The 16,548-nt window shown below is 38.2% G+C and overlaps 1 protein-coding gene across 22 annotated transcripts in view; it reads left to right on the top strand.

Annotated features, from left to right (window-relative positions):
- The window catches only part of MAP4 (microtubule associated protein 4), a 207,249-nt gene that overhangs the window by 128,390 nt on the left and 62,311 nt on the right, over positions 1-16,548 (top strand). For all 22 annotated transcript variants that reach the window (XM_045049603.1, XM_045049578.1, XM_045049566.1 and 19 more), the window contains one exon: positions 11,698-11,820. In XM_045049603.1, coding sequence (XP_044905538.1) covers positions 11,698-11,820 — 123 coding nt within the window. The remainder of the gene's footprint in view (positions 1-11,697; positions 11,821-16,548) is intronic.

Below are 16,548 nucleotides of genomic sequence, written 5' to 3'. Positions count from 1 at the left end.
CCAGTAGTGAGTTCAAGCCCCAAATTGAGTGTAGAGATTACTTAAAAATAGAATCTTAAAAAAATTTTTTTGAGATGTTTTTGTTTTTACCACAATGAAGTATCACTTCATACCAGTTAGAATGACTAGAATTAAAAACATGGGGGGTTCCGATCAGATGAGGGGCCACCAAATGTGGGGTGTCCCAGTTGGTTGGGGGCTGGCCGTGTGGGCGGTGAAAGAATTCACCTAAAGCGATACAAAAGAGATAGAAGTTTAATGAATACATTGTCCTGTGGGCAGGACAGCAAAGGAGAGAGACTGCAAGGAGGTGGTGGTGAGGGGCCACAGTTATAGGGTGGAGTGAGGAAGTATGGAGACCTCAGGAATTTTCCCTTTTTTGGTAATCTTAGGAATTGTGCCTGGTCGTAATTGGTCAGTTAGGGCCTATGGCTATTTTGAGGTAGGTTGCTTGAAGAGCCTGTTTGCAGTTAGCCTAGTGGTTGCCGCCTTGGGTCTTTTTGCCTTGCTCAAGTTTCCATTGCTCAAGTCTGTTGCCTAAAAGCAGTCTCTACAAAAAAGACAGGGAACAAGTGTAGGCTAGGATGTGGAAGGAAAGGAACCTTTGTGTAGCCACTGTGGAAAACAGTATGGAAGTTCCTCAGAAGATTAAAAATAGAAATAGATCCAGTTATTCCACTACTGGGTACTTACCCAAAGAAAAGAAAAACACTCATTTGAAAAGATATACGCATCCCTATGTTTATTGCAACATTATTTATGATAGCCAAGATATGTAAGTAACCCAGGTATCCACTGATAGATGAATGGATAAAGAAGATGTGGTGTGTGTGTGTGTGTGTGTGTGTGTGTGTGTGTGTGTGTGTAAAACAGTACTACTCAGCCATAAAAAAGAACAACAACAACAAAAAAGTTCCTCTGCTGTCCTGCCCACCACTCCCCTGCCGTGTATTCGGTAAACTTCTATCTCTTTTGTTCTACCTCAGGGGAATTCTTTCACCTCCCATGCTGTTGGCTTCCACCTAATCCTCACCCTGCATTTGGGGGCACCCATCAGATCGAGAGACCCCCCCCCCCCATCTAGACACCATACTTGCCAGTTGTGACAACATGGTTGGATCTAGAGGGTATTATACTAAGTGAAGTAAGTCAGAAATACAAATTACCATATGATTCCACTTGCATGTGGAATCTAAAAAACAAAATAAACATCAAGCAAACTCTTAAATACAGAGAACAAACTGGCGGTTGCCAGAGGGTAGGTGGGTTGGGGGGAAGGACAAAATAGGTGAATGGGATTAAGAGGTACAAATTTCCAGGTATATTGGGGCTCCTGGGTGACTCAGTTGGTTGAGCATCCTACTTTGGGTCGGGTCATAATCTCCCTGTTCACCGGTTCAAGCCCCATGTCAGGCTCTGTGCTGACAGCTCAGAGCCTAGAGCCTGCTTCAGGTTCTGTGTCTCTGTCTCTCTCTGTTCCCCCCATACTCACTCTCTGTCTCTCTCTCAAAAATAAATAAAAATGTTAAAAAATAAATAAGTCACAGAGATGAAAAGTACAGCGGAGGGAATATAGTCAACAGTAATTGTAATAACATATGACAATAGACAGTGACTACACCTACCACAATGAGCAGTGAGTAATGTATGGAATTGTCAAATCAGTATGTGTACACCTGAAACTGGTAAACATTGATGTCACCTATACTTCAATAAAACAACAACAGCAACAACAACAACAACAACAACAAAACCCCCTGAAATTATGGGTTTCTTTTTAACCAAAGGGTAAGCAGAATCACTGGTCTTCTAAAATTTATTTTAGACACGATAGGCTCTTGTGTAAAATCTCCTGGGGTTCCTTATGCTTTCTCATACTAAATGTAAATCACTTTCCAAGCAATTTTATATATAGTGTGAATTTATTAACTTAAATAATCCAGTCCAGAATAAGGACCTTGTGATAATTTTGATTAACAGCTTATTTATCAAATGCTGTTCTGTGTCATGCAGTGAGCTAGGCCTTTTGAAGAAATAAAGTAATAGAAACATAGTCTTTATTTTTCAAAGAAACATATTAATGGATTGGAGCAACAAGATTAATACATGTTAAGTAATGAATTATTTAAGTGATGAACATACTTAAAGGTTTAAGTATTTAAAAAGTAAAAAAAGGGGCGCCTGGGTGGCGCAGTCGGTTAAGCGTACGACTTCAGCCAGGTCATGATCTCGCGGTCCGTGAGTTCGAGCCCCGCGTCGGGCTCTGGGCTGATGGCTCAGAGCCTGAAGCCTGTTTCCGATTCTGTGTCTCTCTCTCTCTCTGCCCCTCCCCCGTTCATGCTCTGTCTCTCTCTGTCCCAAAAATAAAATAAAAAAAACGTTGAAAAAAAAGAAAAAAAAATTTTTTAAAGTAAAAAAAAAAAAAAGTTAGACTAATAAGGAAATATGTGTTCAGGGACTAAATTGTTTCCTAGGAACAATGAAGGTCGAAATTGCTAAGAGGAGGAGACTAAGCATTAAAGTTATGACAGAAGCTGTGTGGAAACGGACACCTGAGTCATGGCTCTGGGATGTGAGTCCAGCAGTGGGCAGAGGTTCATCTGATGAGCACAGGCACTGGGAGGGGTAGGAGAAGCATGGGCTGCGAGGGTCTGGCCTGTCTGGAGTGTCCGGAGTGTGACTTTCCTGTTGAAGTAGTGGGGAATAGCCCTGCCATTGGTTCATTTCAGCGGATGAGGAAGAGTGTTAGATTAGCATCCAACATTTATGTTATTCTGGGAGAAGCATTTGTCATGTTGAAGCCCTAAACAAATTGCCTTTATGAGCTTTGAAACAGTAGATGGTGGGTGCATCTTCTCTAATTCCGGAAGCAAGCCAAAGATGGAAGTTCTATGGAATATAAAAATATTAATAGCATGCTTTTTATTGTAATAAATATTGTAATAAAGAATAAATATCCTTTAGAGGTCATTACTAAGACGAAGAGAGACAAAAAAGCCGTCCCAAATTTCTACATTTAAGCTTTTGATCAGAGCAGGGTCATCCCTTTGTTTGCTTGCTTACTTGTTTGTTCTATTTTCCTCCCTCCTGCCTTCCCTTTCTGTTGTTTAAACTCTGCTATAGATTTATTAAAAGATTTAATAATAAATAAGGGGGGGAGGAAAAATTATTCTGGAAAGTAGCCAAAGACCAGGGTTTGAGACTGTTGCTTATAGTACTATGGAGTCAGTTACAGATTGATTCTTAGCTTCAACTTCAGAGCATCAGAAAACTGTCTTCTCCCATCATTTTCTGGTTAATTTCTTTTTAATAATCCAGAGTGGAACTCTGTTGTTATATTTGTGCCTTTGTGATGTGAGAGGTAAGATAATGTATTATTTATATTTTTATTGATTTTAAGAAGTGTTTATCCAAATATTTGCCACCTTATCTTCTTCCCTCCTCCATATGCCACTTGTGAACCCCAAGGACATTGTGGGTTTTTTTTTTTTTATTTATTATAATCTTTTTGGCTTAACAAATGTCCAAGTACTTCCATTTAACCAGTAACTTCTGAGTACTTGTATGTAAATTATATTTTACTAGATTTTTGAGGCATATAAAGATGAATGGATGTTAGAGGTCTCACAATTTAGAGTTAAAATGCATTTTAAAAATTGTGTATCACAACCTTTTTTTTTTTTTTTTTTTTTTTTAAATTCTAAGTTAGTATAGTAGTCTGTGGCTCTACAAGTCTTGAAGTCATGCCCGGAGTTAAGTGGCAGCCAGAGTTAGAGCCTGGATCTCCTCATTTGCAGTCCAGTTTTCTTTCTTTCTACTTTCGGTTTAGATTTCTTTTCTGTCCTTTGAAGAAACCTTCAGACTGTTATAGACAAATGATAGATTTCTTAAGTTTTTAGACATTTCCTCAATTTGTCTCCTATTCTAAGAACTAGGGACTGTACATTTATGTGTCTGTTGGCTGCCTACAGCTAGATTTTTTTTTTTTTTAACACCTAAAGGCTTTTAGAATCCTACTTGGCTCATAAGTCCCTCTCTTGCTTTTCTGTCCTCCCCTTGTTCTATCTCTGCTTCACTCACTCACTCACTCACTTACGCTCTACCTTTCTCCTTTGCCCTCTCTTTGGCTTCATTCTCAGGCAGGCTCTTTCAAAGTGGCAAAGAGGGCCACTGGCGGCCCAGTATGTCATTGTGGCTCAAGATCCAAAATGTCAGGTCTGTGTATCAGATTTCTCCAGAGGACTTTTGGCCTGAATGAATGAGTCCCAAGTGTACCCCTTTGGTCAGTGAAGCAAAAACTCCATGATAGACTGCTGCACCAGGCCCATCTGGAAGGGAATAGAGTGGTTCCCCTTTAGGAGGGATACAGGCAGATAAACCTTGGGGTCTACTTTTTTGGCCTTTGATGTCCTAGCTATTCTCTAGCAGTCCTTTGTGAAGAACTGTAGTCCTCCACAAGGTTTTTCTATTCAAATTGGTGTGCTCCTTATTTACCCATTCTTACCCATGGCCTCAACTCATATTTGACTCTGCTGAATGTTTTCTCCACTTCTCCAGCACTGTATAAAAACAAGTATGTGGTCTCTATAAAATTGGGCCTATAAGTCTGCTGAAATAGTGATGAATACATATTAAGCATTACAGGAAATTATAGAAAATTAAACCCCACAACTAACGCAGTTTGACTATAGTCAGCTCTGCAGAACTTCCTTGTGTTGAAATGCCATTTAAAGTGGGCTCTCTTAAAGCTAAAGGGTGGCAGAAAAGAGAAAGCATATGGGGTGGGGGGGTGGGGAGAGACCAAAAGGAGGAGGAGGTGCTTGGAGGAAATGGAGGTGATGCATTCAAACCTCTGGAGATGCTTAGACATGAATTTACAGGACCACATTACAGTACCGGGTGTTCTCGTCCCTGCTGCTTGTAGACTCCGTATCTGAACTGTATTGCTAAAATTTTTTCTTCTCCCTGGCCCCAAATTGTACCACAACAGGAGGCATTTACTTTTGTCATTTAGTGAGAGTTGACCTTGGGAATAGCTATGTGTGGAATATCTATATTGTCCATTGTAAACATCACTGATGAAAGACGATTATGACAATCAGTTCCCATGTGAAAAAGGCACTGTGACAAACATTGCTTAAATTTTGGAAAAAATCTGTTTTGAAGAAGTGATGTTTCCTTTTCTTATAAGTTAGAGCAGAAGTTTCTTAGCTGCATGCAGGTCAGTGCCCATAACCACCAGAGAGAAACCACTCCTGCTAAAGGCTCTGGTTAACACACAGAACCCGGGAGCGTTAGCCGTTTACTGTGTTAACTCTCCATCCAGCAGATGAGTTTCTTAGGGATTACGTGTTTTATTTATGTAAGAAGAGTTTTAGTTAGAAAGTGGTAATTAAATATCTTATTTAAAATTCTAGTATATTATCCACCTCCCATTCTTGTAGGCATGGGAAATCACTTAAAGTCCACATATTTATTATGTGTGAGTAAAAACATTTATAGAAAAAAAATCTTCAGATAGCCAAGATCCTCCCAGGAGATGTTCCTAAAGGACCATTTTAGAAAATGCAAATTGAGGCATGCCTGGGTGGCTCAGTTGGTTAAGTGTCCTACTCTTGATTTTGGCTCAGGTCTTGATCTCAAGGTCTGTGAGATCGGCCCTGCATCAGGCTCTGCCCTGACAGTGCGGAGTTTGCTTGGGATTCTTTCTCTCCCTCTCTCTCTGCCTCTTCCCCTACTCATTCTCTCTCTCTCTCTCCCTCTCCACCCCCCCCCCAAATAAATTAGCTTAAAAAAAAAAGAAAATGCAAATTTAGGTTAAGTGTGTTTGTTTTATTCTTCTTCTCTCCTTTTCCCCCCAAAGCACTTCATGTAGGTGAAATCAGATTTAAATGATTATATGAAACATGAAGATAAAGGGCAACCTTGAAGGGGAACATTTACACCTAGAGGCAGCCTAATGAGTTGGCTACTAATTAAAGAGGCATCGTGCCACTTCCACCCCCTGTTCGCCTTGAGGTTAGCAGTTGGTGTGTTAGCAGCCATAGAAATGTTTATAAGTACCTTGTAGCGGAGCCTTCTCCTTGCAGCCATGTCTTCCTTAGGTCTTAGTCTGTTTTCCAGAAGGAAGACAGTAGGGAAACTTTAAACTTTGGTACTGTGGCTACTCAGCCTTCCAAAACTTCTTTCTCATTGACTTTTATGCCCCTCTCAACAAAAGTTCATACCCCTAACAAGGAAGTATATACTAAAGTCACCCTAATCCATTTTTAGAATATTTTTATCACCCTCAGAATTCCCTTGGGCCCATTTATGCTCAATTCCCATTCCTACCTACAGTCTAGGCAACCACTATTCTATTTCCTGTCTTTATAGTTGTGCCTTTTCTAGAAAACTCATGTGAACAGAATCATAAAACATATAGTCTTTTGTGTCTTGCTTTTTCTCACAGATCACAGTGCTTTTAAGGCTCATCTGTATTGTAGTGTTTATCAGTAGTTCATTCCCATTTATATAGCCAGCTGCATATTATTCCACTGTATGTATGCACCGTATTTTGTTTATCCATTCACTAGTTGATGAACATTGAGTTTCTGATTTTTAGCTATTATGAATAATGCAGCTGTCAACATTAATATACTGGTTTTTATATAGATATATGGTTTCATTTCTCTTTCAACCCAGGGTTGAAATTATTGGGTCATGTGGTAAGCGTGTGTTTAACATTTTAAGAAACATTTTAAGAAACTGTCAAAGTCTAGAAATAAACTCTTACATTTTCCAACAAGGGTGCTAAATAAATCAAGGGAGAAGAACACAGCAGTACCCCCTCATCCGTGGTTTTGCTTTCCATGGTTTCAGTTATCCATGGCTAGCAGCTTTATGGAAGCAGATGGTTCTCCTTCTGACAGATCAGGTCAGCAGTAGCCTAACATTGTGTCACAGTGTCTATGTCGTTCACCTTATTTCATTTCATCACAGGCATTTTGTCATCTTATATCATCACAGGAAGGGTGAACATAGTACACCAAAATATTTTGATAGAGAGACCACATTCCTATAACTTTTGTTTATAGTATATTGCTATAATTATTCTATTTCATTATTAGTTATTGTTAACCTCTTGGTGTGCCTGATTTATACATTACACTTTGTCACAGGGTATGTATGAATAGGAAAAATAGTAGTATATGTAGGGTCAGTACTGTTTGCAGTTTCAGGAGTCCATTGGGGTGTCTTGGAACATATCCTCCACCAATAAGGGGGGACTGCTATAGTCTTTTCAGCAAACGGGGCCAGGAAAACTGAATATCTATGTGCAAAAGAATGAAGTTGGCACCCCTACCTCTATTATCACATAAAAAAAAAAAAACAACAAACAAACAAACTCAAAGTGGATCATAGACCTAAATATAAGAGGTAAAACTATAAATCTCCTACAAGAAAACCTAGGCATAGATCTTTATGACCTTGGATTAGTCAGTGGTTTCTTAGGGCTCCAAAGCACAAGTGACAAAAGAAAACCAGATAAATTGGACTTTGTCCAGACACTTGGCTGGTTCAGTCGGAGTGGCACGTGACTCTTGATCTTGGTGTTGTAAATTCAAGTCCTATGTTGGGTGTAGAGATTACTTAAAAATGAAATCTTCAAAAAGAAAAATTGGATTTTATCTAAATTAAAATTTTTTTGTGCTAAGGATATCCTCAAGAAAATAAATCTTGGATGGATCTCAAGGGTGGAATGCTAAATGCAATAAATCAGAGAAAGACAAATACAATATGATTTCACTCATATGTGGAATTTAGGAAACAAAAGAACAATACAAAAGGAAACAAAAGAAGCAAAAAGCACACTCTTAAATACAGAGAACAGACTGGTGGTTGCCAGAGGAAAGGTGGGTGAGGAGATGGGTGAAATAGGTGAAGGCAATTAAAAGTACATTTACTGTGTTCCCCAAAAAACTAAAAGTAGAACTACCCTATGACCCAGCAATTGCACTACTAGGCATTTATTCACGGGATACAGGTGTGCTGTTTCGAAGGGACACCTGCACCCCCATGTTTATATAGCAGCACAATCAACAATCGCCAAAGTATGGAAAGAGCCCAAATGTCCATTGATGGATGAATGGATAAAGAAGATGTGGTATATATATATATATATATACAATGGAGTATTACTTGGCAATCAAAAAGAATGAAATCTTGCCATTTGCAACTATGTGGATGGAACTGGAGGGTATTATGCTGAGTGAAATTAGTCAGAGAAAGACAAAAATCATATGACTTCACTCATATGAGGACTTTAAGAGACAAAACAGATGAACATAAGGGAAGGGAAACAAAAATAATATAAAAACAGGGAGGGGGACAAAACAGAAGAGACTCATAAATATGGAGAACAAACAGAGGGTTACTGGAGGGTTTGTGGGAGGGGGGGATGGGCTAAATGGGTAAAGGGAACTGAGTCTACTCCTGAAATCATTGTTGCAATATATGCTAACTAATTTGGATGTAAATTTAAAAAAAAATTTTTTTAAAGTACATTTACTGTGATGAGCACTGAGTAATGTATAGAATTGTTGAATCATTGTATTGTACACCTGAAGCTAATAAAATGTATGTTAACTATGCTTGAATTTAAAAAAGAAAGTGAATCTTGCATCTCAGTAATAATTTAAAAAACCCAAATAGCTCAATTAAAAAATGGGTAAATGGTTTGAATAGACATTTCTTTTTTTTAATGTTTATTTTTGAGAGAGATTTGCAAAATGTTAAGCATAAGAGTTGCTGTATGACCCAGAAATTCTGTAGAATTGGAAACATATGCAAAAACCTGTACCTAAATGTATATAGCAACGTTGTTTACAATAGCCAAAAAATGGAAACAATCAAATGTCAACAGATGAATTGATAAACTATGGTATATTCATACAATGGAGAATTATTTGGCCGTACAAAGCTGTGAAGTTCTGACACAAGCCACAACGAGGATGAACCTTGGAAACAGTGTGCTTAGTGAAATAAGCCAGTCACAAAAGGCTGCATATTGTATGATTACATTTATGTGATATGTCTAGAATAGGAAAATTCACAGAAACAGAAAGTAGATTCATGATTGCTAGGGGCTGGGGGAAAGTGGGAAAGGGGAATGGGTATAGGATTTTGGAGTTAATAAAAATGTTAAGTTAGATAGTGGTGGTAGTTATATAACTCAGTGAATATAGTAAAACCCACTGGATTCTACACTTTAAAAGGGTAAATTTAGGGGCTCCTGGGTGGCTTAGTCAGTTAAGCATCCGACTCGATTTCTGCTCAGGTCATGATCTCACGGTTTGTGAGTTCAAGCCATGCGTCTGCCTCTGCGTGGATAGTGTGGAGCCTGCGTGGAATTCTCTCTCTGTCCTTCTCTCTGTTCCTCCCCTACTTATGCTCTCTTTCTCTCAAAATAAATAAATAAAGCTTAAAAAACAATTTAGGGTAAATTTATTATCTCAGTTAAGCTGTTAATAAGAAAAGGAAGCCATCAGACTATTTTCTTTAAAAAAGTTTTTTTTTTTTTTTTTAATGTTTATTCATTTCTGAGAGACAGAATGTGAGCAGGGAAGGGGCAGAGAGAGAGGAGACACAGAATCTGAAACAAGCTCCAGGCTCTGAGCTGTCAGCACAGAGCCCGAGGCAGGACTTGAACTCACAAACAGCTAGATCATGTCATGACCTGAGCCGAAGTCAGACGCCTAAACGACTGAACCACCCAGGTGCCCCAGACTATTTTCTAAAGTATTTATTTAGTATTTACTTAAAGAATTTAACATTCCCTCCAGGAATGAAAGAAGCTTCCTTTTTCTCTATATCCTCACAAACTCCTGGTATCATCAGTCTTTTGGTTTAGCAGTTCTGTAGTGTAGTGGCATCTCATAGTGATGGCAGTTTGCATTTCCTTATTGACTAATGATGATGAGCTTTTTCTCGTGTGCAAATTACCCATTTGTGTATTTTCCTTGATGAAAATGTCTGTTGAAATCTTTTCCCCATTTAAAATTGAGTTGCTTGTGTTATAACTGTGTTGGAAGAGATTTTTTCCAAGTCTTAATTTTTTATCATTAGACTTAACAGACAAAGAATAACATCTTAATAAATATGATCAGAGCAAACAAAGTATAAGGGAAATTAAAGAAAAGTTTACACATTGTTCACAGCAAGTATAAACAAAACTAAGCAAAGAGTGAAGTCGCTTTTCCTCCATATTAAATGCTTAAACACAGTTTTGAATCCACAGTATGTACCAATATTTAAGTTACTTATGAATATATTAAGTTTTTAATGTGATAAGTGAACTGTTTCTCTCTTATTAAAACTTAGCTAATGTAGATTATGTTGTAACAGATTTTGATCTCTTCTGAATACATGTCCTTTATCAGATTCATCCATTTGCAAATATTTTCTCTCAGTTGGGGTCTTCTCTTTTCATATTCTTAATGGTATCTTTGAAAAGCAAAAGTTTTACATTACCATGATGTCCAGTTCATCAGTATTTTTTTCTTTTTTGGATCCTACCTTTGATGACATGTCTAAGAAGTCTTTGTCTAATCCAGGGTCACAGAGATTTTTCTCCTAGTTTTCTTCTACAAGTTTTTAGTTTTACATGTTTATATTTAGGTCTTTAATCTATTTGGAGTTAGATTTTGCATGTGGTGTGAGGTAAGTGACCAACTGTTTCTGTATCACTGGTTGAAAAAAATTATCCTTTCCGCATTGAATACCCTTGGCACCTCTGTTAAAAACCAGTCATCCACAACTTAGGTTTCTTTCTGAACTCTGTTCTGCTCCATTTATCTAATGTGTGGTCCGTACAACACTGACTTGGTTATTGTACATTTGTAAAAGTAACTTTTGAAATCAAGTAATGTAAGTCCTCCAATGTGCTTTTCTTCAAAATTGTTTTGGCTGTTTTGTGTTTTTATGCATTTCCATTCTGACATCTTCAAAAAATTTTGCTGACACTTTTAATTGCCTTGAATATAGTGGTCAGTTTGAGAATTACCATCTTAACAATATTGAGTTTTGCATTGATGAACGTAGTATGTCTCCGCATTTATTTAGATCTGACTTTTTTTTTTTTTTTTTAATTTTGGTGACTTGAAATGATTGCTGTTGACAGTCTTGTCCCAGTTGGTTTTTAAAGTTTATTTATTTTGAGAGAGAGAGAGAGAGCGAGAGAGCGCACGCGCACGCACATGAATGGAGGAGGGGCAGAGAGAAAAAGGGAGAGGGAGAATCCCAAGCAGGCTGTCCATTGTCAGCACAAAGCCTGATGCAGGGGTCAAACCCACAAACTGTGGGATCATGACCTGAGCCGAAATCAAGAGTTGGATGCTTAACCGATTGAGCCACCCAAGCCTCCCAGTTTTGTCCCAATTTTATACTTGTTCCTTTGTGGATGAAAATCACTAACCTTTTCATGTATCATAACCAGAAGTCATCCTATGATGTTTTTAACCTTATATAACAACCTGTGCTTCCAGCATCTTGATTGTTTTTCTGTCTTAATAAAGGGAAAAAAAATGGGTCTTCAAATGCACTAGCTAGGTATGATTTTGTCCTATGGTACTAGCTCTAATGCTTGTAGAAACTCAATTCTAGTGGAAGGGAAGACAGTAGTATTTTATAACTTTTGTTTTGTGTTTCTGTTTGAAGGGTCTCCAACTCCATTCCTTGACGAGAAAATGACCTTCCAAGGATATCAGAACATCCAGAACTGGCCAGAAAATACAAACTTCTGCTTCGAACCTGAACAGTTGGTGAATCCTACTCAGACTGGTAAGTGCAGGCTTGCCTGTGGCTGCTCAGTGTGAGCGGTGACATAAACATGAATAATTTACAGCCACTGCTCACATAGAACCCTTTAGCCTAAGTATAGCTTGTCAGGTACAACCAAAGTGTACTCATTTACCCTGAAAATTTAGTTGACCCTTTCTCCTCTTGATCCCTTCATCTGAGGCACACACCCCTCTAGATTTAAAGCCTGTTCTGAGTAACTTAACTGAAATTCATACTCATTGAAGACTAATGGTCAGTAGTACCTTAGAACCTAATTCTTCCAAAAGGAATTACTACAGTAATAATAGCACCATTTGTTGAATGTCTGTGTTGTGCCTGGCACAGTGCTAGAGCCTTTCTATACATATTTTCTGTGTTTCTTACCTAACTCTGCCAAGTACATATGATCCTCATTTGACAGAAGGGAAAACTAGGACTCATACCCCATTTCTTTTTTTTTCTTCACCTTTTTAAAAAAAATTTATTGGGGCGCCTGGGTGGTGCAGTCGGTTAAGCGTCCGACTTCAGCCAAGTCACGGTCTCACGGTCCGTGAGTTCGAGCCCCGCGTCGGGCTCTGGGCTGATGGCTCGGAGCCTGGAGCCTGTTTCCGCTTCTGTGTCTCCCTCTCTCTCTGCCCCTCCCCCGTTCATGCTCTGTCTCTCTCTGTCCCAAAAATAAATAAACGTTGAAAAAAAAAATTAAAAAAAAAATTTATTTATTTATTTTGAGAGAGGAGGGGAGAGAGCACGTGAACAGGGGAGGGACAGAGAGAGAGAGAGAGAGAGAGAGAGAGAGAGAGAGAGAGAGAATCTCAAGCAGGCTCCACACTGTCAGTGCAGAGCCCAATGCGGAGCTAGAACTCACAAACCATGAGGTTATGACCTGAGCCAAAATTAGGAGTCGGACGCTTAACAAACTGAGCCACCCAGACGCCCCTCATACTTCATTTCTATAAAATCAAACTAATCTATAGAGACAAAAAGCATATGTGTAGTTGGCTAGAGCTGGAAATGGTGGCAGGAATGGATTGCAGAAGGACCTCAAAGTGATAGCATCATTGCCGCCACTCCAGGTTGAGAGCTGTTGTCTTGTTTGCACTTATATATGGCTTCTTTTTTGCCATCCAATTAATAAGGAGCTTATAACTGGTTCCAAATAATCTAGTACTTGATGTTCTATCCATTTTCCAGTTATTGGCTAGGCTAGATATATAATTTTTCAAAACAGCTTTTTTTATTGAGATATAATTCACATACCATACAGTTCACCCATTTAAAATGTATGGTTCAGTGGATTTTTAGTATTACCTCAAAAATAAACCCTGTGTTCTTTAAATCTCACTCCCTATCTCCTTATCCACCCTGGCCCTAAGCAACCACTAATCTCTTTCTGTCTCTCTAAATTTATCTATTCTGGACATTTTATGGAAATGGAATAATATATGGTCTTTTGTGACTAGCTTTCTCACTTAGCAAGTGTTCAAGGACTTGTGGTTTGTGGCATCGGTCAGTACTCCATTCTTTCAGAGGACCTCATAATACTGCATTGTATGGATATACTACATTTTGTTTATCTGTTCATCAGTTGATAAACATATAGGCAGTTTCCTTTTTTTTTCTTTACTGTTGTCAGTAATGCTGTTTTAAAAAGGGTTTTGTGTAGTAGACATATACTTAAATTTCTCTTGAGAGAAATACCTAGACTGGAATTGCTGATCATATGATAACTCAGTGTTTAATTTGAGGAATTGCCCAACTGTTTTCCAAAGCACCTGTACCATTTTATATTCCCACCAGTAGTGGATTAGGTTTGTAATTCCTCCACATCCTTAAAAATGCTTGTTTTTCTTTTTCAAAAATTACAGCTAACCTAGTTGGTATGAAATGGTATCTTGTTATGATTTTTGTTTGCATTTTTGTATTGGCTAATGGTGTTGATTATCTTTTTCACTTTTCGTGTGTTTGTTGGCTATTTATATATCTTCCTTAGAGAAATCCTCTGTCCCATTTTTAATTGGTTTGTCTTTTTGTTGTGTCCTGTATGAGTTCTTTATAAAATAGACCCTTATCAGATTTATGATTTGCAAATGCTTTCTCCCATTTTGTGGGTTGTCTTCTAATTTTCTTGATAGTGTCCTTTGATGCATAAAAGTTTTTGATTTTGAAGACCAGTTTATCTTGTTTTTCTTTTGTTGCTCATACTTTGATGTCATACCTAAGAGCCCATTGCCAAACTGAGGTCATGAACATTTACCCTTATGTTTTTCTCTAAAATTTTTATAATTTTGGCTCTTGCATTAAGGTCTTCGGTCCACTGTAAATTGGTTTTTCTATATGGTGAGAGGTAGAGGTCCAAATTCATTATTTTTCATGTGGATATCCAGTTGTCCCGTCTCCAGTCTTTGGAAAGACTATTCTTTCCCCATTGAATGGTCTTGGTATCCTTGTTGAAATCTGTTAACCATAGATACATAGTTTTGTTTATCAACTCTTAGTTCTGTTCTATTGATCTATATGTGTGTCCTTAAGCCAGCACTATACTGTCATGATTACTGTTGCTTTGTGGTAAGTTTTGCAGTTGGGAAGTGTAGATTTTCCTACTTTGTTTTTTCTGACGATTATTTTGGTTGTTCTGGGTCCTTTGCATTTCATATGAATTTTAGAATCAGCTTGTCAATTTCTATAAAGAAATCAGCTGGGATTCTGTTAGGAATTGCATTAAATCTATAGATCAAATTGAGGAGTTTTGCCATCTTAACAATATTATCTTCAAATCCATAAACATAGAATGTTTTTCCGTTTATTTATATCTTATTCCTTCACCAATATTTTGTAGTTTTTAGAGCGTAAATTTTATACTCCCTTTTGTAAAATTTATTCCTAGTATTTTATTCTTTTTAATGCTGTGAATGGAATTGTTTTCTTAATTTCATTTTCAGATTGTTCATTGGAAGGATGTAGATACACGAGTGATTTTTGTATATTGATCTTGTATCTTCCAGCCTTGCTGAACTCATTAGTTCTAATAGTTTTTTAGTGGATTCCTTAGGATTTTCCATATGTAAGATCATGTCATTTACAAATACAGTTTTAGTTCCTCGTTTCCAATCTGGATGGCTTTTATTTCTTTTTTTGGCTTAATTTTCCTGGCCAGAGTCTTTAATACAATGATAACTAGAAGTAGTGAGAGCAGACATCCTTATTTTGTTACTAGTCTTAGAGGGAAAGCATCTAGTCTTTTGCCATTTTTTAAGTATGGTGTCAGTGGTGGGTGTTTTATAGATGCCATTTATTAGATTAAGGAAAATGCCTTCTATTCCTAATTTGTCAAGTGTTTGATTTATCATGAAAGGGTGTTGGGTTTTGTCAAGTGATTTTTCTACACCTATTGAAATGATCATGTGGTTTTATTATTATTTTAAGTTTATTTATTTATCTATTTTATTTTATTTTATTATTTTTTTTATTTTTGGGACAGAGAGAGACAGAGCATGAACGGGGGAGGGGCAGAGAGAGAGGGAGACACAGAAGCGGAAACAGGCTCCAGGCTCCGAGCCATCAGCCCAGAGCCCGACGCGGGGCTCGAACTCACGGACCGCGAGATCGTGACCTGGCTGAAGTCGGACGCTTGACCGACTGCGCCACCCAGGCGCCCCCTATTTATTTTTTTTGAGAGAGAGAGTGGGAGTAAGCAGGGGAGGGGCAGAGAGAGAGGGAGAGAGAGAATCTCAGGCAGGCTCTGCATTGTCAGCGCATTGCCCAACGTGGGTCTCAATCCCACAAACTGAGATCATGACCTGAGCTGAAACCAAGAGTCAGACGTTTAACCTGACTGAGCCATCCAGGTGCTCCCATGTGATTTCATTTTTTATTCTACTGATATGTATGTATTACATTAATTGATTTTGGGGTGTTAAACTAATCTTGCATTCCTGGGATTAATCTCATTTGGTCATGGTGTATAACTCATGTTATTTGCTGGCACATTCATAAACGTATTGAGCATTTTGGCATCCGTATTTAGAAGAGATATTGATCTGTAGTTTCCTTCTGATGTCTTTGTCTAGTTTTGGTATCAGAGTAATATCAGAGTTATACCATTCTATGGTAATACCAACCATAGAATGAGTTAGGAAGTGTTCTCCCCTCTTGAGTTTTAGTTTTGGAAGAGTTTATGAAGAATTGGTTTTAATTTTTCATTAAATGTTTGGTAGAATTCAATAGCGAAGCCAACTTAGGAATTTTCTTGTGAGTAGTTTTTAATTACTAATTCAAGTCAGGAAGGAGAGGAACCAGCAAGGGTAACTTCAAAGGAATTGCCGGTTTTGATGTTGGGGAAAAGCCAGAAAAATATAATGTCTTGAAAGTCAAGTGTGGTAGTCCACCCCCAAGATGGTTCCAATGAACCCCACCTCCTGGTATTCACAACTTTAAGTAGTAACTTCCCATTGTACCAGGGTTGGTCTGTGTGACCGGTAGATGACAGAAATAATGGTATATCATTTCTAAGATTAGGTTATAAAGGACACTGTGGCTTCCATCTTGGTCATTCTGGGTTTACTCATCCTGGGGATAGCCAGATGCTATGGAGAGGCCCACATAGGGGAGGAACAGAGCCTTCTAGTCAATATCCATGTAAGTAAATCATTGTATAGGCAGGTTCTCCAGCCCCAGTCAAGTCTTCTGATGATCACAGTCTTGGCCAATACTTTGACTACAACCTGTGAG

The sequence above is a fragment of the Felis catus genome, chromosome A2 (genome assembly GCF_018350175.1).
Source record: "Felis catus isolate Fca126 chromosome A2, F.catus_Fca126_mat1.0, whole genome shotgun sequence".
Classification (NCBI taxonomy): domain Eukaryota; kingdom Metazoa; phylum Chordata; class Mammalia; order Carnivora; family Felidae; genus Felis; species Felis catus.
Note: the sequence above shows the minus strand (reverse complement) of the source record. Positions and strands in the feature narration are given on the sequence as shown.